The sequence below is a fragment of the Oncorhynchus mykiss genome, chromosome 11 (genome assembly GCF_057628025.1).
Source record: "Oncorhynchus mykiss isolate SJ-2025 chromosome 11, ASM5762802v1, whole genome shotgun sequence".
Classification (NCBI taxonomy): domain Eukaryota; kingdom Metazoa; phylum Chordata; class Actinopteri; order Salmoniformes; family Salmonidae; genus Oncorhynchus; species Oncorhynchus mykiss.
Window position 1 is genome coordinate 13892057 of NC_143032.1, and position 27430 is coordinate 13919486.

At 44.3% G+C, this 27430-nt stretch overlaps 1 protein-coding gene across 4 annotated transcripts in view; it reads left to right on the forward strand.

The window, feature by feature from the left end:
* The window catches only part of dpp6a (dipeptidyl-peptidase 6a), a 359154-nt gene that overhangs the window by 326284 nt on the left and 5440 nt on the right, over nucleotides 1-27430 (forward strand). For all 4 annotated transcript variants that reach the window (XM_036934924.2, XM_036934926.2, XM_036934925.2 and 1 more), the window contains 5 exons: nucleotides 16696-16743; nucleotides 18470-18568; nucleotides 18734-18803; nucleotides 20827-21021; nucleotides 22465-22519. In XM_036934924.2, coding sequence (XP_036790819.2) covers nucleotides 16696-16743; nucleotides 18470-18568; nucleotides 18734-18803; nucleotides 20827-21021; nucleotides 22465-22519 — 467 coding nt within the window. The remainder of the gene's footprint in view (nucleotides 1-16695; nucleotides 16744-18469; nucleotides 18569-18733; nucleotides 18804-20826; nucleotides 21022-22464; nucleotides 22520-27430) is intronic.

The window sequence follows — 27430 nt, forward strand, 5'->3', positions numbered from 1 at the left end:
AACCATAGTCAATACTGCATGGGGAAGGGAACTAAGGAAATGACAGATATAAGGGACGTAATCAGTGAAGTGATGGCGTCCAGGTGTGTCTCATGATGAGACACAGGTGCACGTAATGATGGGTGTGTCTAACGATGGTTGCCAGAGCCGGTGGTGGGTAAACCGGCGACGTCGAACACCGGAGGGGAGGAGCGGGAGTAGACGTGACACCTTGGAGGCGTGCTGCGTTGGTGGCACTATTATCCTCAAAGCGGGCGAAGGTGTTTGGCTTCATGGCTGGTTTTCCCTTTGTAGTCTGTAGACCCTGCCACATACAGTGCCTTGCAAAAGTATTCACCCCCTTGGCATTTTTCCTACTTTGTTGCATTACAACCTGTAATATAAATTGATTTTTATTTGGATGTCATGTGATGGACATACACACTAAATAGTCCAAATTGGTGAAGTGAAAAAAAAGAACTTGTTTTATAAAAAATAAAAACATTTAAACATGGAAAAGTAGTGTGTTCAGATGTATTCACCCCCTTTGCTATGAAGACCCTAAATAAGATCTGGTGCAAACAATTACCTTCAGAAGTCGCATAATTAGTTAAATCAAGTCAACCTGTGTGCAATCTAAGTGTCACATGATCTCAGTATATATATATATATATACACACACCTGTTCTGAAAGGCCCCAGAGTCTACACCACTAAGCAAGGGGCACCACCAAGAAAGCTGCACTATGAAGACCAAGGAGCTCTCCAAACAGGTCAGGGACAAAGTTGTGGAGAAGTACAAATCAGGGTTGGGTTATAAAAAAATAGAAACTTTGAACATCCCACTGAGCACCATTAAATCCATTATTAAAAAATGGAAAGAATGTGGCACCACAACAAACCTGTCAAGACCAAAACACACAGACCAGGCAAGGAGGGCATTCACCAGAGAGGCAACAAAGAGACCAAAGAACCCTAAAGGAGCTGCAAAGCTCCACAGCGGAGCGTGGAGTCTGTCCATAGGACCACTAAGTTGTACACTCCACAGAGCTGGTCTTTACAGAAGAGTGGGCAGAAAAAAGCCAATGATTAAAGAAAAAAATATGCAAACATATTCACCAAAAGGCATGTGGGAGACTCGCCAAACATATAGAAGGTACTCGGGTCAGATGAGACTAAAATTGAGCTTTCTGGCCATCAAAAAAACGCTATGGGTGGCACAAACCCAACACCTCTCATCACCCTGAGAACACCATCCCCACAGTGAAGCATGGTGGTGGCAGCATCATGCTATGGGGATGTTTTTCATCAGCAGGGACTGGGAACCTGGTCAGAATTGAAGGAAAGATGGATGACGCTAAATACAGGGTAATTCTCGAGGGAAACCTGTTTCAGTCTTCCAGAGTTGAGACTGGGATGGAGGTTCACCTTCCAGCAGGACAATGACCCTAAGCATACTGCTAAAGCAACATTCGAGTGGTTTAAGGGGAAACATTTAAATGTCTTGGAATGGCCTAGTCAAATCCCAGACTTCAATCCAATTGAGAATCTGTGTGTTACGAATCCCTTTTGCCCCGACAGTCTAGGGGGATGGTAATGAGACACGTAACATAACTCATGCAAATTATAATTGTGACAAAGTAAAAGTGTGAACGAAATCTGAAATCTACCGTCAAACTCAAGGTTTATTTATAAACACACGGTAATGGGGGGAGCAGGAAAAGGGGCTGAGCTGGACCCAAGGAAATAAACAATAAGTATACAAAAACACCCCTAAGCTAGACTAGCCTACTTTAACAACAGCTAACTAACTAACCAAAAATACAGTGGGTGGTCCACCCAGTTCTAACTAGTGTATTTAACAAAGTTCACCTACGGGTAGTGTATGCCCATGGGCGTCTTGTCTTGTTTCCCCCTTTTCCCACCAGCAAACACCATAAGCAATAACAATACTCACAGGAGATGACAAAGTGATTTGGAGGTGCTCAAACAAAAGAGAGGTCTAAGACACAAAGAGAGAGTGAAACAGAGCGATCTACATACATGGCATTTACAGAGAGATTGAGCTCTAGAGCAAACAACTGATGGGGTTTTTAAACCAAGGGAAATGAACTGTGATAGGGTAGGAAATAGGAGGAGGTGTGTCTTCTGATTGATGATTGATTGTTGACTGATTGGGGAATGATGATTTTCACCTGTGAGGGAGAAGGAGAGAAAAGAAACACACACAGGATACACAGACAGACACAGGATACCTGTATCCGTAACACTGTGGTATTGCTGTACCCCAGCGGAACCCATCCAACTTGAAGGAGCTGGAGCAATTTTTCCTTGAAGAATGGGCAACAATCCCAGTGGATAGATGTGCCAAGCTTATAGAGACATACCCCAAGAGACTTGCAGCTGTAATTGATACGAAAGGTGGCTTTACAAAGTATTTCTTTCACAAACAAATATATTTTGCATCTTCAAAGTGGTCAGCACTTTGTATAAATCAAATGATACAAACCCCCCCAAAAGTCTATTCTAATTCCAGGTTGTAAGTCAACAAAATAGGAAAAATGCGAAGGCGGGTGAATACTTTCACAAGCCACTGTACGTCTCATATCTGAGCCGTTGAATTGCGACCTCACTTTATCTCTGTACTGATGTTTTGCCTGTTTGATTGCCTTACGGAGGGAATAACTACACTGTTTGTATTCGGCCATGTTCCCAGTCACCTTGCCCAGTTAAATGAGGTGGTTTGCACTTTCAGTTTTGCGCAAATGCTGTCATCTTTCCACGGTTTGTGGTTTGGTTAGGTTTTAATAGTCACTTTGGGTACAATCAATCAATCAAATTGATTTACAGTAGAAGTCGTATGTTTACATACACTGTCACGTCCTGACCTTAGTTCCTTTTTTATGTCTCTATTTTAGGTTGGTCAGGGCGTGAGTTGGGGTGGGCATTCTATGTTTTGTTCTATGTTTGTATTTCTATGTGTTTGGCCTGGTGTGGTTCCCAATCAGAGGCAGCTGTCAATCGTTGTCTCTGATTGAGAACCATACTTAGGCAGCCTGGTTTCGCCCTTGAGTTGTGGGTAGTTGTTTTCTGTCTCTGTACCAGACAGGACTGTTTCGGTTTTCTTATTTTTGTTCTAGTGTTCAGTGTAATTAAAAGATCATGAACACGTACCACGCTGCACCTTGGTCCTCTCCTTCTTCCACCTACGACAATCGTTACATACACTTAGGTTGAAGTCATTAAAACTTGTTTTTAAACCACGCCACAAATTTCTTGTTGATAAACTATAGATTTGGCAAGTTGGTTAGAACATCTACTTTGTGCATGACACAAGTAATTTTTTCAAGAATTGTTTACAGAAAGATTATTTTACTTAATTCACTGTATCACAATTCCAGTGGGTCAGAAGTTTACATAAATTGACTTTAAGCAGCTTGGAAAATTCCAGAAAATGCATCATATTGTGGGGGTGCTTTGCTGCAAGGTGCACTTCACAATATAGATGGCATCATGAGGCGGGAAAATTGGGGGCTATATTGAAGCAAAATCTCAATACATCAGTCAGGAAGTTAAAGCTTGGTCGCAAATGGGTTTTCCAAATGGACAATGAACCCAAGCATACTTCCAAAGTTGTAGCAAAATGGCTTAAGGACAACACAGTCAAGGTATTGGAGTGGCCATCACGAAGCCCTGACCTCAATCCCATAGAACATTTGTGGGCAGAACTGAAGAAGCGCGTGCGAGCAAGGAGGCCTACAAACCTGACTCAGTTACACCAGCTCTGTCAGGAGGAATGGGCCAAAATTCACCCAAGTTATTGTGGGAAGCTTGTGGAAGGCTACCCGAAACGTTTGACCCAAGTTAAACAATTTAAAGGCAATGCTACCAAATACGAATTAAGTGTATGTAAACTTCAGACCCACTGAGAATGTGATGAAAGAAATAAAAGCTGAAATAAATAACTCTACTTTTATTCTGACATTTCACATTCTTAAAATAAAGTGGTGATCCTAACTGACCTAATTTACTAGGATTATATGTCAGGAATTGTGAAAAACAGAGTTTAAATGTATTTGGCTAAGGTGTATGTAAACTTCCAATTTCAACTGTAGCCCTTGGTTCACTCCAGACTTGACTGCCCTTGACCAGCACAAAAATATCCTGTGGCATACTGCATTAGCATCAAATAGCCCCCGCGATATGCAACTTTTCAGGGAAGTCAGGAACCAATATATAGAGGTAGTTAGGAAAGCAAAGGCTAGCTTTTTCAAACAGAACTTTGCATCCTGTAGTACAAACTCCCAAAGTTTTGTGACACTGGTAAGTTCATGGAGAATAAGAGCACCTCCTCCCAGCTGCCCATTGCACTGAGGCTAGGAAACATTGTCACCACAGATAAATCTACGGTAATCGAGAATTTCATTTTTCTACGGCATCCTAGATGATGAAGGTCAAATGTACACCTTTTCCCTGAAACACCCACAATACCCGTATTGACCATATTCCCAAGCATCTCCATGCAGTCAGACTTTTGATGCCACCAGGGTCACAGGGTCACCCCCTCTCTGTATGTCCGAGTGTGACCTCCTCCCCATGGATTACTGCAGCTAGTGTTGCCAGCACTGCCACTGCCTGGGTGGGGGCACCCCACCGGAATCCCCACCGGCCAGTTACAAGGTCGTCAAGACTCTCATTAGCAGCTTTGAGAATTTCCTTGTATAGTATGCTCTTCCTTTGGGGGGCTTTGGCTTTGCAGGACCAACCCTGCCAAGCAGGCTCAGAATCTAGATATAATTCATTTAAAAAATGTAGTCCCCATGATAGGACAATAAATCAATAAAATGTTTAATTTATTTTAAAACTGTTCCACCATGATAGGACAATAAATAAATAAGATGTATAATACATTATAAAAGTATATCCATCATCTGAACAACATTGAAAGTCCTCTCATACCCCGGCTCACAGCAATACATTGGCTCTGGGATATGCAACCATTTCATTACTCATTCACTCACTTTTCCCAAACATAACAAATAAAAATAAACACACACCACACCATCCACACATACTGTGCCTTCTGTTTACATAGTTTTTATCTTCACCATGTTGAATTAGTGCTTGTGTGTTCCAATTAGTTATATGTGAAGATAGATACAAAGGCAATTTTTTTTTATTGATTCTTACAATCCATAACCGGGCTAGAATTGTGTTTCATTATTTTCCTCATCTATGAGAACTTTGTAATTTTTTAAATAACCATGGAGTTGTCTTTGTGTCTGAACAACTGGTTATCAATATATAGTTTATCAACGATGAGAGTTACTTGTTTTCCTTTTAATCTATTTTCTTTGAAAATTGGATACAAAACTTTATGCTGTTCTGCAATTTCCTCCGGAAACTGATCATTCCTGCCTATTTTCGTGCCAGCAAGTCTTTTACCCAGGCTTTTAACCATTATTTAATTTTTAAATGAAGCAAATTTGGCAACGATTGGGCGTTCATACCTTTGGCCTCTCTGTCCGAAGCGGTGTACACTTTCAAGTTGGATTTTGTCGATTGCTTCGCGTGGGATCTGAAGCGCTGTAAGGAGGAACTCTAACTACAGATTCAGGAACTTCCCTTTCTTTCTCCTGGATACCTATAAGTACCAGATTTTCTCTCATGGATCTAGTTTGTATGTCCAGTAAGGCTCCTCTCAGAACGGTGTTCTCCTTTTTAAGTTAATTCACTTTGGTTTCAATCTTATTGACTATCCCTTTTAGCTTGTTTGTTTACTTCTCCAATGTCGCAGCTTTTTCATCACTCATCTCGAGGCTTGCCTTCAACTCTTTTATATCCTTACTAACTAATTAAAGTATACCCAGTTTGTCATTTATTGATTTTAACAGATCGGTTTCGACCTTTACCATTCCCGGTGGTGAAAGTATTAAATCGTCTGTGTCAGTAGAAGAGTCACGTTTTCATTTTGGAATCGGTTCCCTTGTCTTACTCTCCGTCATGTTTGGGTGTTGCTTGTTTTTGTAATATTTGTCGATAAATGTCTCTAGTCTTAAGATTTGTTTTGTGTTATTATCCAGATTGAAGGTTATCACCCACCAGATTGTGTAGTGCTAATATTTTAGTCTAACTTGCCGATATTGAATATTACGTTTTTATCTTGAGGTGCTCTACATAACTTTGTTCAGTTCGCCATTACTTCTCCGCCATCCTTCCAGGCATCTGCCTTCTTTCTGAGGAGGCTGTAGACCCAGACCAGCTCCCCAGCCACAAAGTGCCTTCCCCGGGTGGGCACATCATAGTTCCTCTTCTGCCTCACACCTGCATTCACCAGCTGCTCTCTGGCGAAAGTGTGGGCTGTCTCCAGGCGGTCCTGGAGTCTCCGGGCATACTCCGGCCCCGGGGGAACAGGAGTGCTATCCAGTGGCCGACTAAATGCCATCTCTGCAGGGGTGCGGAATTCTTTCCCCAGTATGAGGAGGACAGGCATGCAGGAGGTGGAGTCTTGGACAGCGGAGTGGCATGCCATGAGGACCATAGGCAGGTGCCTGTCCCAGTCACGCTGGTGTTTGGCAGAGACTATGACCAGCTGCTGTCCAAGCGTTTTGTGGAAGCGTTTCACAAGGCCATCACTTTGAGGATGGAGAGGAGTAGTGTGGGTCTTGTGCATACCCAGCCTCTCACACATGGTGGCAAACACACAGGACTTAAAGTTTCTGCCTTGGTCTCTGTGAATGGACTCTGCAGCTCCAAACCTGCTGAACATCTCCACTGTCAGGCCTTCGACGATGGTCTCTGCCTCCTGGTCAGGCAGAGCATAGGCCTCGGGCCATTTTGTGAAATAGTCCATGGCCATGAGCACTCAGCGTTTTCCACTGTATGTGGTGGGGAACGACCCAACTACATCCACTCCCACCCTCTCCATGGGAGCCCCAACTGGGAACTGTTGGAGCTGAGCATGAGAGCGGCCTGGAGGGCCCTTTCTCGCTGTGCAGTTGTATCAGCAGCAGAAATAGTCCTCCACATCCCTCTTGTGCTGCCCCCAGTAAAATCCCTGACGGAGGTGGCGGAGTGTTTTTGTGACCCCAAAGTGTCCAGTCCCCATGAGTGCTCTGGGGCACAGCCTCCCGCAATGCTTTTGGGACCACCACCTGCCACCTCTCCTCTCCCGTAGCTGACTCCTTCCAAGCCCACTGTAGCACGCCATCAGCCAGCCGCAGTCTCTCAAACTTTGACCACAACCCTTGGTCATGAGTGCGAACGCTGCCACCTCTTCCCACAGTGGCCTCAGCTGCGTCTCTACCCACTGTAGCACCGGCTGTAGGTCTGTGTCCCGTCCCTGCTGCTGCCCCGTCGACAGTCTGCAGCTCACAGCAGACATGCCCGCTCGCCCGACACACTGTGGCACAGACCCCTCCTCTGCACACAGCTTTCTCTCAAGTCCCTCTCTCTGATGAGAGAGCTCAGGGGGCGAACAAGGTGGCCTCAATCAGTGCACGTTTGAGGGTGTTGAAGGCACCCTCCACTGTCCAGGTGAAGGCCTTGTCCTTCCGCAGCAGGCGGTTCAGGGGAGCAGCAACACTTGAGAAGCCCCGTACAAACCTCCTATAGTACGAGGCCAGGCCCAGGAAGCTCTTCAGCTGATGCTGGTCGGTGGGGGTGTACCAGTCTCGGACAGCCCCCACCTTGTCCTCCATGGTGCTGATACCCTCCTTCCCCACTCGGTGGCACAAGAAGGACACCTCTCTTCTCATGAAGTGGCACTTCTCGGGGTGGAGTTTCAGGCCTGTGGCAGCCACCCTCTCCGACACACACTGTAGTGGTCCCAGGGCTGATTGGAAGGAGCAGCCATGGGCCAGGATATCATCGAGGTATACCAGACACTGCTGTCAGGGGAGTAGCTGGAGCGTTGCACAGGCCGAAGCACAGGACCTTGAACTGCCAGTGTCCTCTGTTAGTGGAGAATGCAGTTTTGGCTTTGGCCTCTGGGGAGAGGACCTCCTGCCAGTAGCCACTGTGGAGGTCTAGTGAGGGGAACCAGGAGGACCCCCTAACCAGGTCCAGCGACTCATTGATACAAGGTATGGGGTATGAGTCCTTCCTGGTTACCTCATTCAGCCATCTGTAGTCCACACAGAACCTCAGCTTGCCCCACTTCTTAGGAACCATGACAACTGGCGTCACCCAGGGGCTGTCTGAGGGCTCAATGAAGTCTGCCCGCTGCATCTCCAGTATAGTCGGACAGGGCCACAGTGTCTCCCGACCCCTCCTGTCTCAGCCTCCAGTAATTATGCTGCAACAGTTTATTTTATTTTATTTTACCTCTATTTAACCAGGTAGGCAAGTTAAGAACAAGTTCTCATTTACAACTGCGACCTGGCCAAGATAAAGCAAAGCAGTGCGACACAAACAACACAGAGTTACACATGAGATAAACAAATGTACAGTCAATAACACAATAGAAAAATCTATGTACAGTGTGTGCAAATGTAGTAAGATTAGGGAGGTAAGGCAATAAATAGGCCATAGTGGCAAAATAATTACAATTTAGCAATTAACACTGGAGTGATAGATGTGCAGAAGATGAATGTGCAAGTAGAGAATGTGGGGTGCAAAGGAGCAAACAAATAAATAACAAAATGGGGATGAGGTAGTTGGGTGGGCTATTTACAGATGGGCTGTGTACAGGTGCAATAAGTGGTAAGCTGCTCTGACAGCTGATGCTTAAAGTTAGTGAGGGAGATATAAGACTCCAGCTTCAGTGATTTTTGCAATTCGTTCCAGTCATTGGCAGCAGAGAATTGGAAGGAAAGGTGGCCAAAGGAGAAGTTGGCTTTGGGGATGACCAGTGAGATATACCTGCTGGAACACATGCTACGGGTGGGTGCTGCTATGGTGACCAGTGAGCTGAGATAAGGCGGGGCTTTACCTAGCAAAGACTTATAGATGACCTGGGGACAGTGGGTTTGGCGACGAATATGAAGCGAGGGCCAGCCAACGAGAGCATACAGGTCGCAGTGGTGGGTAGTATATTGGGCCTTGTTGACAAAACAGAAGGCACTGTTATATACTACATCCAATTTCCTGAGTAGAGTGTATTTTGTTAATGACATCACCGAAGTCAAGGATGGGTAGGACAGTCAGTTTTACGAGGGTATGTATGGCAGCGTGAGTGAAGGATGCTTTGTTTGCGAAATAGGAAGCAGATTCTAGATTCAACTTTGGATTGGAGATGCTTAATGTGAGTCTGGAAGGAGAGTTTGCAGTCTCACCAGACACCTAGGTATTTGTAGTTGTCCACATATTCTAGGTCAGAAACGTCCAGAGTAGTGATGCAAGAAGGGCGGGCGGGTTTGGGCAGCGATCAGTTGAAGAGCATGCATTTAGTTTTACTTGCAATTAAGAGCAGTTGGAGGCCATGGAAGGAGTGTTGTATGGCATTGAAGCTCGTCTGGAGGTTTGTTACCATAGTGTCCAATGAAGGGCCAAAAGTATACAGAATGGTGTCGTCTGTGTGGCGGTGGATCAGAGAATCACCAGCAGCAAGAGCGACATCATTGATATATACAGAGAAAAGAGTCAGCCTGAGAATTGAACCGTGTGGCACCCCCATAGAGACTGCCAGAGGTCCGGACAACAGGCCCTCCGATTTTACACGCTGAACTCTATCTGAGAAGTAGTTGGTGAACCAGGCGAGGCAGTCATTTGAGAAACCAAGGCTGTTGAGTCTACCAATAAGAATGTGGTGATTGACAGAGTCGAAGGCCTTGGCCAGGTTGATGACGATGGCTGCACAGTATTGTCTTTTATCGATGGTGGTTATGATATCGTTTAGGACCTTGAGCATAGCTGAGGTGCACCCATGACCAGCTCGGAAACCAGATTGCATAGAGGAGAAGGTACGGTGGGATTTGAAATGGACGGTGATCTGTTTGTTAACTTGGTTTTCAAAGACTTTAGAAAGGCAGGGCAGGATAGATATAGGTCTGTAACAGTTTGGGTCGAGTGTCTCCCCCTTTGAAGAGGGGGATGACCGCGGCAGCTTTACAATCTTTAGGGATCTCAGACGATATGAAAGAGAGGTTGAACAGGCTAGTAATAGTGGTTGCAACAATTGCTGCGGATAATTTTAGAAAGAGGGTCCAGATTGTCAAGCCCAGCTGATTTGTTGGGGTCCAGATCTTGCAGCTCTTTCAGAACATGAGCTATCTGGATATGGGTTCGACCGGGGATGATGAAATAAGTATTTGACCCCCTCTCAATCAGAAAGATTTCTGGCTCCCAGGTGTCTTTTATACAGGTAACGAGCTGAGATTAGGAGCACACTCTCAAAGGGAGTGCTCCTAATCTCAGTTTGTTACCTGTATAAAAGACACCTGTCCACAGAAGCAATCAATCAATCAGATTCCAAACTCTCCACCATGGCCAAGACCAAAGAGCTCTCCAAGGTTGTCAGGGACAAGATTGTAGACCTACACAAGGCTGGAATGGGCTAAACAACCATTGACAAGCAGCTTGGTGAGAAGGTGACAACAGTTGGTGCAATTATTCGCAAATGGAAGAAACACAAAAGAACTGTCAATCTCCCTCGGCCTGGGGCTCCATGCAAGATCTCACCTCGTGGAGTTGCAATGATCATGAGAACGGTGAGGAATCAGCCCAGAACTACACGGGAGGATCTTGTCAATGATCTCAAGGCAGCTGGGACCATAGTCACGAAGAAAACAATTGGTAACACACTACGCCGTGAAGGACTGAAATCCTGCAGCGGCCGCAAGGTCTCCCTTCTCAAGAAAGCACATATACATGCCCGTCTGAAGTTTGCCAATGAACATCTGAATGATTCAGAGGACAACTGGGTGAAAGTGTTGTGGTCAGATGAGACCAACATGGAGCTCTTTGGCATCAACTCAACTCGCTGTGTTTGGAGGAGGAGGAATGCTGCCTATTACCTCAAGAACACCATCCCCACCGTCAAACATGGAGGTGGAAACAGAAAAGCCGTCCAGGACCTAAAGGGAGCACTGTGTTCTGGACCCTTGCTGGTGACACCAGACTTCACCCTCGTAACGGACCATGTACCACGGGTTTGGATGTCGGAAATAAGTACAGTAATGCTCGGGCCACCTGCTGGTTCCTGTCCTTACAGCCCTTTGCTATCTCTGTCTCTCTCCCGGTCGGAGCTGGGGGGGAGAGATATCTTGCAGGTAGCTGGCTCACCCCTGAGCCTTATATGGACTTCCTTCCCCAACGAGGAAAGGCCGTTTGTGTCGTTAGGCTAGGTAGTGCTTGGGGATGAAGAAGGAAGCAACCTGCACAAAGGACTGGATTGGCTGAGGACCCGAGTGTGAGGATTACCCCTGTAAAACGGAATGGACAAAGAGAACGGCTTGTGGGTTGTGAGGTGATTGGTGAATTCCCCCATCTTTCTCTGTGTACGAAAATCCCTAATAAACTTCCCCTTTGCATTCTATTTGTGCTACTGGTGCCAGTTTTGTTATTGAACTTTGTCTTGCTACTATATAAATATATATATACAGTTGAAGTAGGAAGTTTACATACACATTAACCAACAACATTTAAACTCAGTTTTTCACAATTCCTGACATATAATCCTAGTAAATTAGGTCAGTTAGGATCACCACTTTATTTTAAGAATGTGAAATGTCAGAATAATAGTAGAGAGAACTATTTATTTCAGCTTTTATTTCTTTCATCACATTCCCAGTGGGTCAGAAGTTTACATACACTCAATTAGTGTTTGGTAACATTGCTTTTAAATTCTTTAACTTGGGTCAAACTTTTCAGGTAGCCTTCCACAAGCTTCCCACAATAAGTTGGGTGAATTTTGGCCCATTCCTCCTGACAGAGCTGGTGTAACTGAGTCAGGTTTGTAGGTCTCCTTGCTCGCACACTCTTTTTCAGTTCGGATTGAGGTCAGGGCTTTGTGATGGCCACTCCAATACCTTGGCTTTGTAGTCCTTAAGCCATTTTGCCACAACTTTGGAAGTATGCTTTGGATCATTGTCCATTTGGAAGACCCATTTGCGACCAAGCTTTAACTTCCTGACTGATGTCTTGAGATGTTGCTTCAATATATCCACATAATTTTCCTGCCTCATGATGCCATCTATATTGTGAAGTGCACCAGTCCCTCCTGCAGCAAAGCACCCCCACAACATGATGATGCCACCCCGGTGCTTCATGGTTGGGATGGGGATCTTCGGCTTGCAAGCCTCCCCCTTTTCCCTCCAAACATAACGATGGTCATTATGGCCAAACAGTTCTATTTTTGTTTCATCAGACCAGAGTACATTTCGCCAAAAAGTACAATCTTTGTCCACATGTGCCGTTGCAAACCATAGTCTGGCTTTTTTATGGCGGTTTTGGAGCAGTGGCTTCTTCCTTGCTGATCGGCCTTTCAGGTTATGTTGATTATATCACAAATTTTACTGTGGATATAAATACTTTTGACCTGTTTCCTCCTTTGCTGTTGTCTGGGATTGATCTTCACTTTTCGCACCAAAGTACGTTCATCTCTAGAAGACAGAACGCATCTCCTTCCTGAGCAGTATGACGGCTGCGTGGTCCCATGGTGTTTATACTTGCGTGCTATTGTTTGTACAGATGAACGTTGTACCTTCAGGCGTTTGGAAATTTCTCCCAAGGATGAACCAGACTTGTGGAGGTCTACCATTTTTATCTGACATCTTAGCTGATTTATTTTGATTTTCCCATGATGTCAAGCAAAGCGGCACTGAGTTTGAAAGTAGGCCTTGAAATACATCCACAGGTATACCTCCAATTGACTCAAATTATGTCAATTAGCCTGTCAGAAGCTTCTATAGCCATGGCACAATTTTCTCTAATTTTCCAAGCTGTTTAAAGGCACAGTCAACTTAGTGTATGTAAACTTCTGACCCACTGGAATTGTGATACAGTGAATTATAAGTAAAATAGTCTGTCTGTACACAATTGTTGGAAAAATTACTTGTCATGCACAAAGTAGATGTCCTAACCCACTTGCCAAAACTATAGTTTGTTAACAAGAAATTTGTGGAGTGTTTGAAAAATGAGTTTTAATGACTCCAACCTAAGTGTATGTAAACCTCCTACTTCAACTGTATATACAGTGGGGCAAAAAAGTATTTAGTCAGCCACCAATTGTGCAAGTTCTCCCACTTGAAAAGATGAGAGAGGCCTGTAATTTTCATCATAGGTACAATTCAACTATGACAGACAAAATTAGGGGGAAAAATCCAGAAAAACACATTGTAGGATTTTTTATGAATGTATTTGCAAATTATGGTGGAAAATAAGTATTTGGTCGCCTACAAACAAGCAAGATTTCTGGCTCTCACAGACCTGTAACTTCTTCTTTAAGAGGCTCCTCTGTCCTCCACTCGTTACCTGTATTAATGGCACCTGTTTGAACTTGTTATCAGTATTAAAGACACCTGTCCACAACCTCAAACAGTCACACTCCAAACTCCACCATGGCCAAGACCAAAGAGCTGTCAAAGAACACCAGAAACAAAATTGTAGACATGCACCAGGCTGGGAAGACTGAATCTGCAATAGGTAAGCAGTTTGGTTTGAAGAAATCAACTGTGGGAGCAATTATTAGGAAATGGAAGACATACAAGACCACTGATAATCTCCCTCGATCTGGGGCTCCACGCAAGATCTCACCCCGTGGGGTCAAAATGATCACAAGAACGGTGAGCAAAAATCCCAGAACCACACGGGGGGACCTAGTGAATGACCTGCAGAGAGCTGGGACCAAAGTAACAAAGCCTACCATCAGTAACACACTACGCCGCCAGGGACTCAAATCCTGCAGTGCCAGACGTGTCCCCCTGCTTAAGCCAGTACATGTTCAGGCCCGTCTACAGTTTGCTAGAGAGCATTTGGATGATCCAGAATAAGATTGGGAGAATGTCATATGGTCAGATGAAACCAAAATATAACATTTTGGTATAAACTCACCTCGTCGTGTTTGGAGGACAAAGAATGCTGAGTTGCATCCAAAGAACACCATACCTACTGTGAAGCATGGGGGTGGAAACATCATGCTTTGGGGCTGTTTTTCTGCAAAGGGACCAGGACGACTGATCTGTGTAAAGGAAAGAATGAATGGGGCCATGTATCGTGAGATTTTGAGTGAAAACCTCCTTCCATCAGCAAGGGCATTGAAGATGAAACGTGGCTGGGTCTTTCAGCATGACAATGATCCCAAACACACCGCCCGGGCAACGAAGGAGTGGCTTCGTAAGAAGCATTTCAAGGTCCTGGAGTGTCCTAGCCAGTCTCCAGATCTCAACCCCATAGAAAATCTTTGAAGGGAGTTGAAAGTCTGTGTTGCCCAACAACAGCCCCAAAACATCACTGCTCTAGAGGAGATCTGCATGGAGGAATGGGCCAAAATACCAGCAACAGTGTGTGAAAACCTTGTGAAGACTTACAGAAAACGTTTGAGCTCTGTCATTGCCAACAAAGGGTATATAACAAAGTATTGAGATAAACTTTTGTTATTGACCAAATACTTATTTTCCACCATAATTTGCAAATAAATTTATAAAAAATCCTACAATGTGATTTTCGGGATTTTTTTTCTCATTTTGTCAGTCATAGTTGAAGTGTACCAATGATGAAAATTACAGGCCTCTCTCATCCTTTTAAGTGGGAGAACTTGCACAATTGGTGGCTGACTAAATACTTTTTTGCCCCACTGTATATGTATGAAAAAAGCATCTATACACTTCCTGATAAACTCAGTCACCGTATTCGTTGATGTTATTCTCAGAGGCTACACGGAACATAACCCAGTCTGCATGATCAAAACAATCTTGAAGCATGGATTCCGATTGGTCAGACCAGCGTTGACTAGACCATATCAAGGGTACTTCCTGTTTGAGTTTCTGCATATAGGAAAGGAGGAGAAAAACGGAGTTGTGATCAGATTTGCAGAGGGCAGGGCCTTATAGGCATTTCGAAAAGTTGTGTAGCAGTGATCCAGTGTTTTTCCAGAACGAGTACTACAGTCAATGTGTTAGTAGAACTTCGGTAGCATTTTCCTCAAATTTGCTTTAAAATCCCCAGTTACAATGAATGCGTCCTCAGGACATGTGGTTTCCAGTTTGCATAAAGTCCAGTGTAGTTCTTTGAGGAACCTCGAGGTATTGGCTTGATGGGAATATTTACGACTGTGAATATAACCAAAAATAATTATCTTGAGAGGTAATATGGTCGGTATTTGATTGTGAGGTTTTCTAGGTCGGGTGAACAAAAGGACTTGAGTTTCTGTATGTTATCATAATCACACCATGAGTAGTTAGTCATGAAACATACACTCCTGCCTTTCTTCTTCCCGGAGAGTTCTTTATTCCTGTCTGCGCGATGTACTGAGAACCCAGCTGGCTCTATGGACGTGGACAGTATATCCCGAGAGAGCCATGTTTCTGTGAATCCCTGATCTGTCTCTGAGCTAGTCAATCCCTGATCCTCACACTGAGCTAGTCTACTTTATTATCCAGAGACTGAACATTACATTCTGGGCTAATGTAAGAAATAACCCACCAAAAAAACAAAATACCGCAATGTTGCATAGGAGCTAGAAGCAGAGCTGCCATGTCTGTCAGCGCCATCTTCTTCCATCCTGCCTCTTGGCCACTTTCATTTATTTGACATGATTGTGATATCATTACAGAGCTGAGAGAGATTGCCTAGACTACTTTGCAGAGTCACAAATGTTTCTTTCTAGCATGTTCTCAATTTGCTAAGTGCATCGATCATTTAATTATGTTTGCCCTCCAAGTGCAGTGATGTGGTTTAGGAGACAGAGAGAGTATATTTCTACAGGGGCTTGTTTGTTTGCAAGCTAGCTCCAGAACACTCCAGAAACTATTTTGGCTGTGTTAAATTGATTGAATAAGCTAACAATAGCCTCCCCAACAATAGCAAGAAAGTCTGGAAAGGATATGTTGTGCTTGTAGAAAAACATGTTTAGCAAGAATTATTAGAGACAACGTCAGGCTTTCAGACTTTGATCAATGATGTTTTGATTTTGTGTCTGAACTTTGAGGCTCAACTATGTTGTGTCTCAGTCTTCTATCGACAAGGTGCAATTTTAAATTACAGATTCTAAAGGAAAACATTTATTGAGTTCAGATTATTTGATTTGATTTGAGTCTTTTTGCAAGTCTTTTTAGAAATGGATAACTAAATAACCCTTTCCCATCCTCTTGCTTCCTCAGAACTATGGACAGTGGGGACACATTTTGAACCATGCAGTCACTGTTGTACAGATGTAGGATTTTAATTTGAACACCCTGTTGCATGAGAACTGTCCTACAATGCAGGAAATGTAAAATGTGTAGTGTATTTGCAGTTTAAAAATACTTCTGATGTTTGTAATTCTCACTTTGAAATTTCAGACTTATGAAAAATTTATCAACCCCTAAAATAATGTAAATTATTTATAATCAACATAATAATTCACATTTCCGGTTGCTGCAGGATTATTTTCTTGCTGTAGCAAACTGGCTCAAATTAAGATCCTATGTCTGTACATGACAAGGAGCCACAGAATGTACTATTACACCGAGACAAGACCGAGACGAACCAGAGTAGTGCCACCACAAACTAATGGGCACCATGTCTGATGTTGATGTCTTATTTGGTCACATTTGTTTCTGTTTTGGTCTTTCTCCAGGCCCTGATGTCCCGTTTGTAGCAGTGTACAGCACACAGGACAGACAGAGTGAGTCTTCTAGTTAAGATTCTATTTAGATTCTGTTGCATGAAAACATAGGTTAGGGGTACTCAACTCTTACCCTAAGTCCCGGAGCCTGCTGGTTTTCTGTTTTACCTCATAATGAATTGCACCCACCTAGTGTCAGTACCTGATTAGAACAATGAAAAAGGGCAGTGGAACTGGCTTTCAGGTCCAGAGTTGAAGGTCATGGGTCATAAGAAGAAAAATAGACCCACCAGAAACAAAATGCATGATCTTTATTTCCTCTGTCTTCAATATGCCTTTTTCTCTTGACACAGACACAGACACACACATGCACAGACACACACACGCACACACACACACACACACACACACACACACACACACACACACACACACACACACACACACACACACACACACACACACACACACACACACACACACACACACACACACACACACACACACAAACTCCATTATACTCAGTTCTGATTGCTGACTTGCCATGTGACTGTCAGGGAGAAGATGATTCATGTCAGGAGGCAGATGATTCGAGGATCACTATGCACACACAAACGCGCACACACACCTGTAGGACATCCACTCCTCCCCATGAGTAGAACATTCAGCATCACCCCTGAAATATAACTCTTTAACACCATGGAGATAAAACAACTGTATCTATCTCTGTGTTTACAGAATAAAAGCCCTGCCCTCCACCCCTGATTCACAAAATAACCACCCACAACTGTGTGACCTCATCAAACAGGGACAGCATACTAAGATTTACCATTGACAACACAACAAGGCCAGTCTGCTTTCTGCTGTCACTGTTTGCAGCCTCAGCCCAGTCGGTTGGCAGACACTGATTACATTACCTAACTGGGTGGATGCCCTCATAACAACATGACCTTCCCACTGTAATGAAAGACGTTCCCTGTCTTTGTTTACGGTTAATTACAGATAGAATGTACACTTGGAGGAATAGCAATGTGTACAAAGTGCACTCTGTGGTCATATTTTAGTGCATATAGTAGTAAACAAAAACTGACTGTAACCATTAAAGTAGTTCTGAAATTAGAATGTAATTGCTGATGTGGCGGGGATAAAAAACCATGCTGCATTACTGTGTTTGTTGTGAACTCTGTGGAGACCACACACACACACACACACACACACACACACACACACACACACACACACACACACACACACACACACACACACACACACACACACACACACACACACACACACACACAGTCAGTCAGTCAGTGAGAGAACACTCTCCCTGATCAAAACACCCACTCCTTTTGTTACTAGTCCAATCTCAGCATGCCAAGATAAGGCTTGTCAAGGCTCAACTTGAGGGCCCCTGATCTCGGTACCAGCCATTATGAAGTCTTAATTTATATTTACAGCCTACATTGCTGATCTGTCTTTATCACAGTGTGTCAGTGGATACAAGGAGGGTGGGAGAGAGGGAGGGAGACAGGGAGGGTGGGTGGGAGAGGGAGGGAGATTGGATTGGAGGGACTGAGACAGAGAGCGATGCCTCTGCATTCTGATAACTTCCCTCTGTTCTCTTCTATTATGACATGCTGTAAGCATTGCTTCATCACAACTTCCAGCCCAACGTTCTACCGCAACACCTATGCCCTTTGAACACCTACAGAATGTGCCCTTAGACCATGGTAGCCATAGCAACCTTAGCCATAAACTAAGGCCATGATGTTTATCACTGCAGAGGTGTTTGACCTGGAGACCAATGAGAATCTGAGGATGAGGCTGGACTCCATGCAGATGCCCCGCGTGGAATACAAGGAGATCAACATTGAGGATTACAGTACGTTATGTTCCGCTCTAACAGTAAGGGAATGAGATTTCAGCAGCACATTTTACATAATGAAAATGTATCTGCTAAAGTCTGTTTTCTTCAGATGAACAGATAATGAAGCCATAGTGCTTGTGTACAACATGCGTACTGATCACTCTTTCCCTTGTTGTGAAGCACTAACGATGCAGATCCTCAAACCTGCCAGCTTTGTGGACTCATCGCACTATCCTCTGCTCCTCCTTGTGTGAGTATAACACACACACACACACACACACACACACACACACACACACAGACCAAAAATGTATTTACCCTAACCCTTGACTTAACACCTAACCTTAATTCTAACCCTAATTATAAACCTAAACCTAAACCCCGTGTCTAAAATAGCCATTTCCTTGTTTTACGATCCTTGTGAGGACTTCTGGTACCCACAACGATAGAAAAACCAACACACACACACACAACTGCTCTAGCGACTATGGTGTTGTATAGAATGTAGCTATCCATCTCCATTGTCAGCTCTTGACACACAGAGACCTTCAGCTCCTCCATACCAAGTGCTGCTTCATCAGGAAAGATACAGTGCATTCAGAAAATATTCAGATTCCTTTACTTTTTACACATTTTCTTATGTTACTGCCTTATCCTAAAATGATTCAATTGTATTTTTTCCTTATAAATATACACATAATAGCCCATAATGACAAAGCAAATATTACATTTAGGTAAGTATTCAGTCCCTTTACTCAGTACTTTGTTGAAGCACCTTTGGCAGCGATTTCAGCCTCGTGTCTTATTTGGTGTGAAGCTACAAGCTTGACACACCTGTATTTGGGGAGTTTCTCACATTCTTCTCTGCAGATCCTCTCAAGCTCTGTCCCTGCACAGCTATTATTTTCAGCTCTCTCCAGAGATGTTCGATCGGGTTCAAGTCTGGGTTCTGTCTGTGCCACTCAAGGACATTCAGAGACTTGTCCTGAAGCATCTCCTGTGTTGTCCCCGCCCTGTCCCGTCTGAGGTCCTGAGTGCTCTGGAGCAGGTTTTCATAAAATATCCCTCTGTACTTTGCTTCGTTCATCTTTCCCTTGATCCTGACTAGTCTCCCAGTCCCTGCCGCTAAAAAACATCCCCACAGCATGATGCTGCCACCACTGTGGTTCACTGTGGGAATGGTGCCAGGTGTGACGCTTAGCATTTAGGACAAAGATTTCAATCTTGTTCATCATGGTCTGAGAGTCCCCTAGGTGCTTTTTAGCAAACTGCAAGCGGGCTGTCATGTGCCTTTTACAGAGGAGAGGCTTGCGTCTGGATACTCTACCATAAAGGCCTGATTGGGGGAGTGCTGCAGAGATGGTTGTCCTTCTGGAAGGTTCTCCCATCTCCATAGAGGAACAGCTCTTGGAAGAGTCTTGGTGGTTCCAAACTTCTTCCATTTAAGAATGATGGAGGCCACTGTGTTCTTGGGGACCTTCAATGCTGCAGACATTTTTTGGTATCCTTCTCCAGATCTGTGCCTCGACACAATTCTATCTCGGAGCTCTATGGACAATTCCTTCAACCTCATGGCTTGGTTTTTGCTCCAAATCATGTCCAATCAATTGAATGTAGGATGTTCAATGGAAACAGGATGCACCTGAGCTCAATTTCGCGTCTCATAGCAAGGGTCTAAATACTTATTTAAATAAGGTATTTCTGTTTTGAATTTTTAACACATTTACAAAAATGTCTAAGAACGTGTTTTTGCTTTGTCATTATGGGGTATGGTGTGTTATTGAATCCATTTTAGAATAAGGCTGTAGCGTAACAAAATGTGGAAAAAGAGAAGGGGTCTGAATACTTTCCAAATCCACTGTAATCACCCTCCAACTCTGAGCTTTAATCAGGGCTATTAATCTAAGGCAGAGAAGTGGCAACTCGTTCTCCTCCGCACTACCGGTAATTACACTGCAAATGAGGTCTCCATCCCCCTTTAATTAACCCTCCTATCCTCCACTATCACACCATCTCTCCATGCCCTTGCCTGCAGGTTGCAGAAACATACACTAGACTATAACTTCTAGTTTTTTCATCCTGGTTTATCTCTGGATGGAGTGGAACTACTATAAAGACAATAAGTGGCACTAAAAAAAATCAATGTATAACACAATGATGCTGTAAACTTAGTGTCTAACGCCATAATTCAATCTGAACCATATTTAGGTCTTGCTAAATAAGAGAGAGATAGAGCCATAGATTAACGAGTAAACATGCCTTCTCGTATCCAGCGATGGCACCCCCGGTGGCCAGATGGTGTCAGAGCAATTCCACATAGACTGGGCCACGGTGCTGGTGAGCAGCTTCGGGGCAATGGTGGTTCGCTTTGACGGGCGGGGCAGTGGCTTCCAGGGGACCAACCTGCTGCACCGCGTCCAGAGGAAACTGGGCGTGTTTGAGGAGAAGGACCAGCTGGAGGCCCTCAGGTAGGTTACTTCAACCTTGGTTGTGTCCTGATTCTCCACCCTTCTACTAAACTGTGCACTTGCACACTTCCAGTCATGGATTTAAAAGCATTGGAATGGTGTAATAATTGGCTGGAGGGAGTTTTCATCATTCTTTAATCCATGTGCACACTTTGGGAAACGGGTGGAGAATCGGGACACAACCTTAGACTTCTTTCACAAGACTGTCCTAACACTGTCATATGAACTGAAGAGCAGCCAAAAAGCGGAGGTCTGGATATGTTTAATGATTTAACATGTAGAAAGGAAAATAATTTATTCGCACAGTTTACATCTCCAATGTATTAGCTAAGTGTTGTTTCGGCAACTGTAGCTATAGAGTGGGGCTACATTATTTTTCTCCTTTCTGCTACTGATTTGACATGGTCATGCTGTGTTCCAGCCAGGTGCTAACAAGCTATGACATGGCCAGCTAGTTAATGAGATATGACATGGATAGCTAGCTAACGAGCTATGACATGGCCAGCTAGCTAACGAGCTACGACATGGCCAACTAGTTAATGAGCTATGACATGGCCAGCTAGCTTACGAGGTATGACATGGCCAGCTAGTTTACGAGCTATGACATGGACAGCTAGCTAACGAGCTATGACATGGCCAGCTAGCTAACGAGCTATGACATGGACAGCTAGTTAACAAACTATGACATGGCCAGCTAGCTAACGAGCTATGACATGGACAGCTAGCTAACGAGCTATGACATGGACAGCTAACTAACGAGCTATGACATGGCCAGCTAGCTAACGAGCTATGACATGGACAGCTAGTTAACGAGCTATGACATGGCCAGCTAGCTAACGAGCTATGACATGGCCAACTAGTTAACGAGCTATGACATGGCCAGCTAGCTTACGAGGTATGACATGGCCAGCTAGTTTACGAGCTATGACATGGACAGCTAGCTAACGAGCTATGACATGGCCAGCTAGCTAACGAGCTATGACATGGACAGCTAGTTAACGAGCTATGACATGGCCAGCTAGCTAACGAGCTATGACATGGACAGCTAGCTAACGAGCTATGACATGGACAGCTAGCTAACGAGCTATGACATGGCCAGCTAGCTAACGAGCTATGACATGGCCAGCTAACTACCGAGCTATGACATGGCCAGCTAACTAACGAGCTATGACATGGCCAGCTAACTAACGAGCTATGACATGGCCAGCTAGCTAACGAGCTATGACATGGCCAGCTAGCTAACGAGCTATGACATGGCCAGCTAGCTAACGAGCTATGACATGGCCAGCTAGCTAACGAGCTATGACATGGCCAGCTAGCTAACCAGCTGTGACATGGACAGCTAGCTAAATAACTGAGCAGACACACTTGAAAGGAGTCGTCAAGACCAGGAAGTCTTCATTCTGAGATTAACTAATCCAAATCTAATCTCTTCCATTTCAGTATTATATCTAAAGAGCCATATGTTGACAAGACCAGGATTGGAGTTTATGGCAAGGTAAGAGCCGTTTTCTCCTGATCATTTATGAGGTTCATAGGTTGAATGTAGTAGTATCTGAATTGGATGGAATTCCCTTGAACCCCTTGTATTGTGCATTATCATTCTGCATACTGACTTGATGTGCTAATCACCCTGCATTTCAATATAGAAATCACAACGGAGGCTCTTTGAATCTCTGCTTTCTCAATGGAACTTATTGAGGGTTATTTGAAGTTAGCTAGCTGCACGCTTCAATTTCAGTGCAAGCTCAGTGTTCATGCTGACCTGTTTTTTCCAATGCGGGAATTAGGTGTTGCAAGTCAATTTAAAATAGACATATTAGATGTGTGCTGCTAGTTTATCAGTTACCTTTGGATCAAATAGATGTAGTGTTGATAGATTCTGACACCTCTGAAATAGATGTAGTGTTGGTAGATTCTGACACCTCTGAAATATATGTAGTGTTGGTAGATTTTGATACTTGAAATAGATGTAGTATTGATAGATTCTGACACCTCTGTAATAGATAGTGTTCATAGATTTAGACACCTCTGAAATACACATTTTTCGAAATCCAAGATGACGTAGCAGTCAGACGTGTGTTTTTGTCTTGTCCTGTCCCGTGTATATATAATTTTCTTCGTAAATATTTCGTATATATTTTAATCTCATTTTCCATCTACGGACTGAATGTACTCTCCTGCAACCCGCCTCATCCAATGTGGTATGGATCTACTATTTTTATACTCTAGAACCGGAACCCCCATCGGAAGCTAGCTAGTAGTCAGTTAGCCACTGCTAGCGCTCACCGTTAACTTGGACATCAGCCAGCCCCAACCCGGTCAATTCCTGCCAGTCTGCACAGCGCGATATCAACCCAGAGCATATCGGACTGCTTTTTCTCCACCACATCTCTGGATTCCTACCGCAAGCTCTGAACCTTTATACCGGATCATCGCAGCTAGCTAGCTGCTATCCGAGTGCCCACCCCTGGCTAACATCTCTGTCCTGAAGCAAGCACCAGTTAGCCTGGAGCTAGCTAGCCCTGCTAGCCAAAGAGGTCCACCAGCCAATTCTTGGGCTACAATACCTTTTTTTGCCAATTGACCTGGCTTCTCTACTGCTGACACGGAGCCCCGCCGATCCATCACGACGATTTCAACATGCTCTTCCATTGCGACGTTGCCGGATGCCCATCTACTTGCCCTGGCCCGCAAGCTGTCTGAATCACCGTGTCTCCAGCTCACCTAGCGTAGCAGCGACTACGGAATTAGCTACCTGACTCATCTAGTGCTACTCATTGGACCCTATGATCACTCGGCTACACATGCCTCTCCATTGCTGTTTTGGTTAGTGATTATTGTCTTATTTCACTGTAGAGCCCCCAATGTGCCTTAAATAGCCATTTTGTTACACCCCTCACATCTCACCTGGCTTAACTGGTGCCTCTAGAGACAAAACCTCTCTCATCATTACGCAATGCCTAGGTTTACCTCCACTGTGCTCACATCTTACCACACCCTTGTCTGTACATTATGCCTTGAATCTATTCTTCCACGCACAGAAATCTGCTCCTTTTACTCTCTGTTCCGAACGCACTAGACGACCAGTTCTTATAGCCTTTAGCTGTACCCTAATCCTACTCCTCCTCTGTTCCTCTGGTGATGTAGAGGTTAACCCAGGCCCTGCAGCCCCCAGCACCACTCCCATTCCCCAGGCGCTCTCATTTGTTGACTTCTGTAACCGTAAAAGCCTTGGTTTCATGCATGTTAACATTAGAAACCTCCTCCCCAAATGTGTTTTATTCACTGCTTTAGCACACTCTACCAACCCTAATGTCCTAGTCGTATCGGAATCATGGCTTAGGAAGGCCACCAAAAATACAGAAATGTCCATACCTAACTATAACATCTTCCGACATGATAGAACTGCCAAAGGGGGCGGAGTTAGTTCTGTCATACTATCCAGATCTGTGCCCAAACAATTCTCTCACCGTTGCCGCTTGTTATAGACCCCTTCAGCCTCCAGCTGTGCCCTGGACACCATATGTGAATTGATTGCCCCCGATCTATCTTCAGAGTTCGTACTGTGGGTGACCTAAACTGGGATATGCTTAACACCCGACCGTCCTATTGTCTAAACTAGATGCCCTCAATCTCACACAAATTATTAAGGAACCTACCAGGTACAACCCTAAATCCATAACCATGGGCACCCACTTAGATATCATCCTGACCAACTTTCCCTCTAAATACACCTCTGCTGTCTTCAACCAGGATCTCAGCGATCACTGCCTCATTGCCTGCATGCGTGATGGTTCCGCGGTCAAACGACCACCCCTCATCACTGTCAAACGCTCCCTAAAACACTTCAGCGAGCAGGCCTTTCTAATCGACCTGGAAAGATATTGACCTCATTCCGTCAGTAGAGGATGCCTGGTTGCTCTTAAAAAGTGTCTTAAATAAGCATGCCCAATTCAAAAATGGAGAACCAAGAACAGATATAGCCCTTGGTTCACTCCAGACTTGACTGCCCCTGACCAGCACAAAAACATCCTGTGGCGTACTGCATTAGCATCGAATAGCCCCCGCAATATGCAACTTTTCAGGGAAGTCAGGAACCAATATACTCAGTCAGTTAGGAAAGCTAAGGCTAGCTTTTTCAAACAGAAATTTGCATCCTGTAGCACTAATTCCAAAAGGTTTTGTGACACTGTAAAGTTCATGGAGAATAAGAGCACTTCCTCCCAGCTGCCCACTGCACTGAGGCTAGGAAACACTGTCACCACCGATAAATCTACGATAATCAATCATTTCAATAAGAATTTTCCTACGGCTGGCCATGCTTTCCACCTGGCTACCATTACCCCGGCCAACAGCTCTGCACCCCCTGCAGCAACTTGCCCAATTCCCTCCCCCACTGCTTCTCCTTCACTCAAATCCAGACAGCTGATGTTCTGAAAGAGCTGCAAAATCTGGATCCTTATACATCAGCCGGGCTAGACAATCTAGACCCTCTCTATCTAAAATGATCTTGCAACAACTATTACTAGCCTGTTCAACCTCTCTTTTGTATCGTCTGAGATCCCCAAAGATTGGAAAGCTGCCACAGTCATCCCCCTCTTCAAAGGGGGAGACACTCTAGACCCAAACTGTTATAGACCTATATCCATCCTGCCCTGCCTTTCTAAAATCTTTGAAAGCCACGTTAACAAACAGATCACAGACCATTTCGAATACCACCATACCTTCTCCACTATGTAATCTGGTATCCAAGCTGGTCATGGGTGCAGCTCAGCCATGCTCAAGGTCCTAAACGATATTATAACCACCATTGATAAAAGACAGTACTGTGCAGCCGTCTTCATCGACCTGGCCAAGGCTTTTGACTCTGTCAATCACCACATTCTTATCGGCAGACTCAATAGCCTTGGTTTCTCAAATGACTGCCTCGCCTGGTTCACCAACTACTTCTCAGATAGAGTTCAGTGTGTCAAATTGGAGGGCCTGTTGTCCGGACCTCTGTCAGTCTCTATGGGGGTGCCACAGAGTACAATTATCGGCCCACTCTTTTCTCTGTATATATCAATGATGTCGCTCTTGCTGCTGGTGATTCTCTGGTCCACCTCTACGCAAACGACACCATTCTGTATACATCTGGCCCTTCTTTGGACACTGTGTTAACAAACCTCCAAACAAGCTTCAATGCCATATGATACTCCTTCCGTGGCCTCCAACTGCTTTTAAATGCTAGTAAAAATAAATGCATGCTCTTCAACTGATTGTTGCCTGCACCCGCCTTCCCGAATAGCATCACTACTCTGGACGGTTCTGACTTAGACTATGTGGACAACTACAAATACCCAGGTGTCTGGTTAGACTGTAAACTCTCCTTCCAGACTCACATTAAGCATCTCCAATCCAAAATGAAATCTAGAATCGGCTTCCTATTTCGCAACAAATCATCCTTCACTCATGCTGCCAAACATTCCCTTATAAAACTGACTATCCTACCGATCCTTGACTTCGGCGATGTCATTTACAAAATAGCCTCCAACACTCTACTCAGCAAACTGGATGTAGTCTATCACAGTGCCATCTGTTTTGTCACCAAAGCCCCATATACTACCCACCACTGCGACCTGTATGCCCTCGTTGGCTGGCCCGCACTACATATTCGTCGCCATACCCACTGGCTCCAGGTCATCTATAAGTCTTTGCTAGGTAAAGCCCCTCCTTATCTCAGCTCACTAGTCACCATAGCAACACCCACCCGTTGCACACGCTCCAACAGGTATATCTCACTGGTCATCCCCAAAGCCAACACTTCCTTTGGCCACCTTTCCTTCCAATTCTCTGCTGCCAATGACTGGAACGATATGCAAAAATCACTGAAGCTGGAGTCTTATTTCTCCCTCTCTAACTTTAAGCTTCAGCTGTCAGAGCAGCTTTCCGATCACTGTACCTGTACACAGCCAATCTGTAAATAGCACACCCAACTACCTCATCCCCATATTGTTATTTATGCTCTGCTCTTTTGCAACCAAGTATCTCTACTTACGCATCATCATCCGCACATATATCACTCCAGTGTTAATGCTAACCTGTAATTATTTCGCCTCTATGGCCTATTTATTGCTTTACCTCCCTACTCTTCTACATTTGCACACACTGTACATAGATTTTTCTATTGTGTTATTGACTGTACGTTTGTTTATGTGTAACTCTGTGTTGTTGTTTTTGTCGCACTGCTTTGCTTTATCTTGGCCAGGTCGCAGTTGTAAATGAGAACTTGTTCTCAACTGGCCTACCTGATTAAATAAAGGTGAAATAAAAAATGTAAATGTAGTGTTGATAGATTCTGACACATGAAATAGATGTAGTGTTGGTAGATTCTGACACCTCTGAAATAGATGTAGTGTTGATAGAT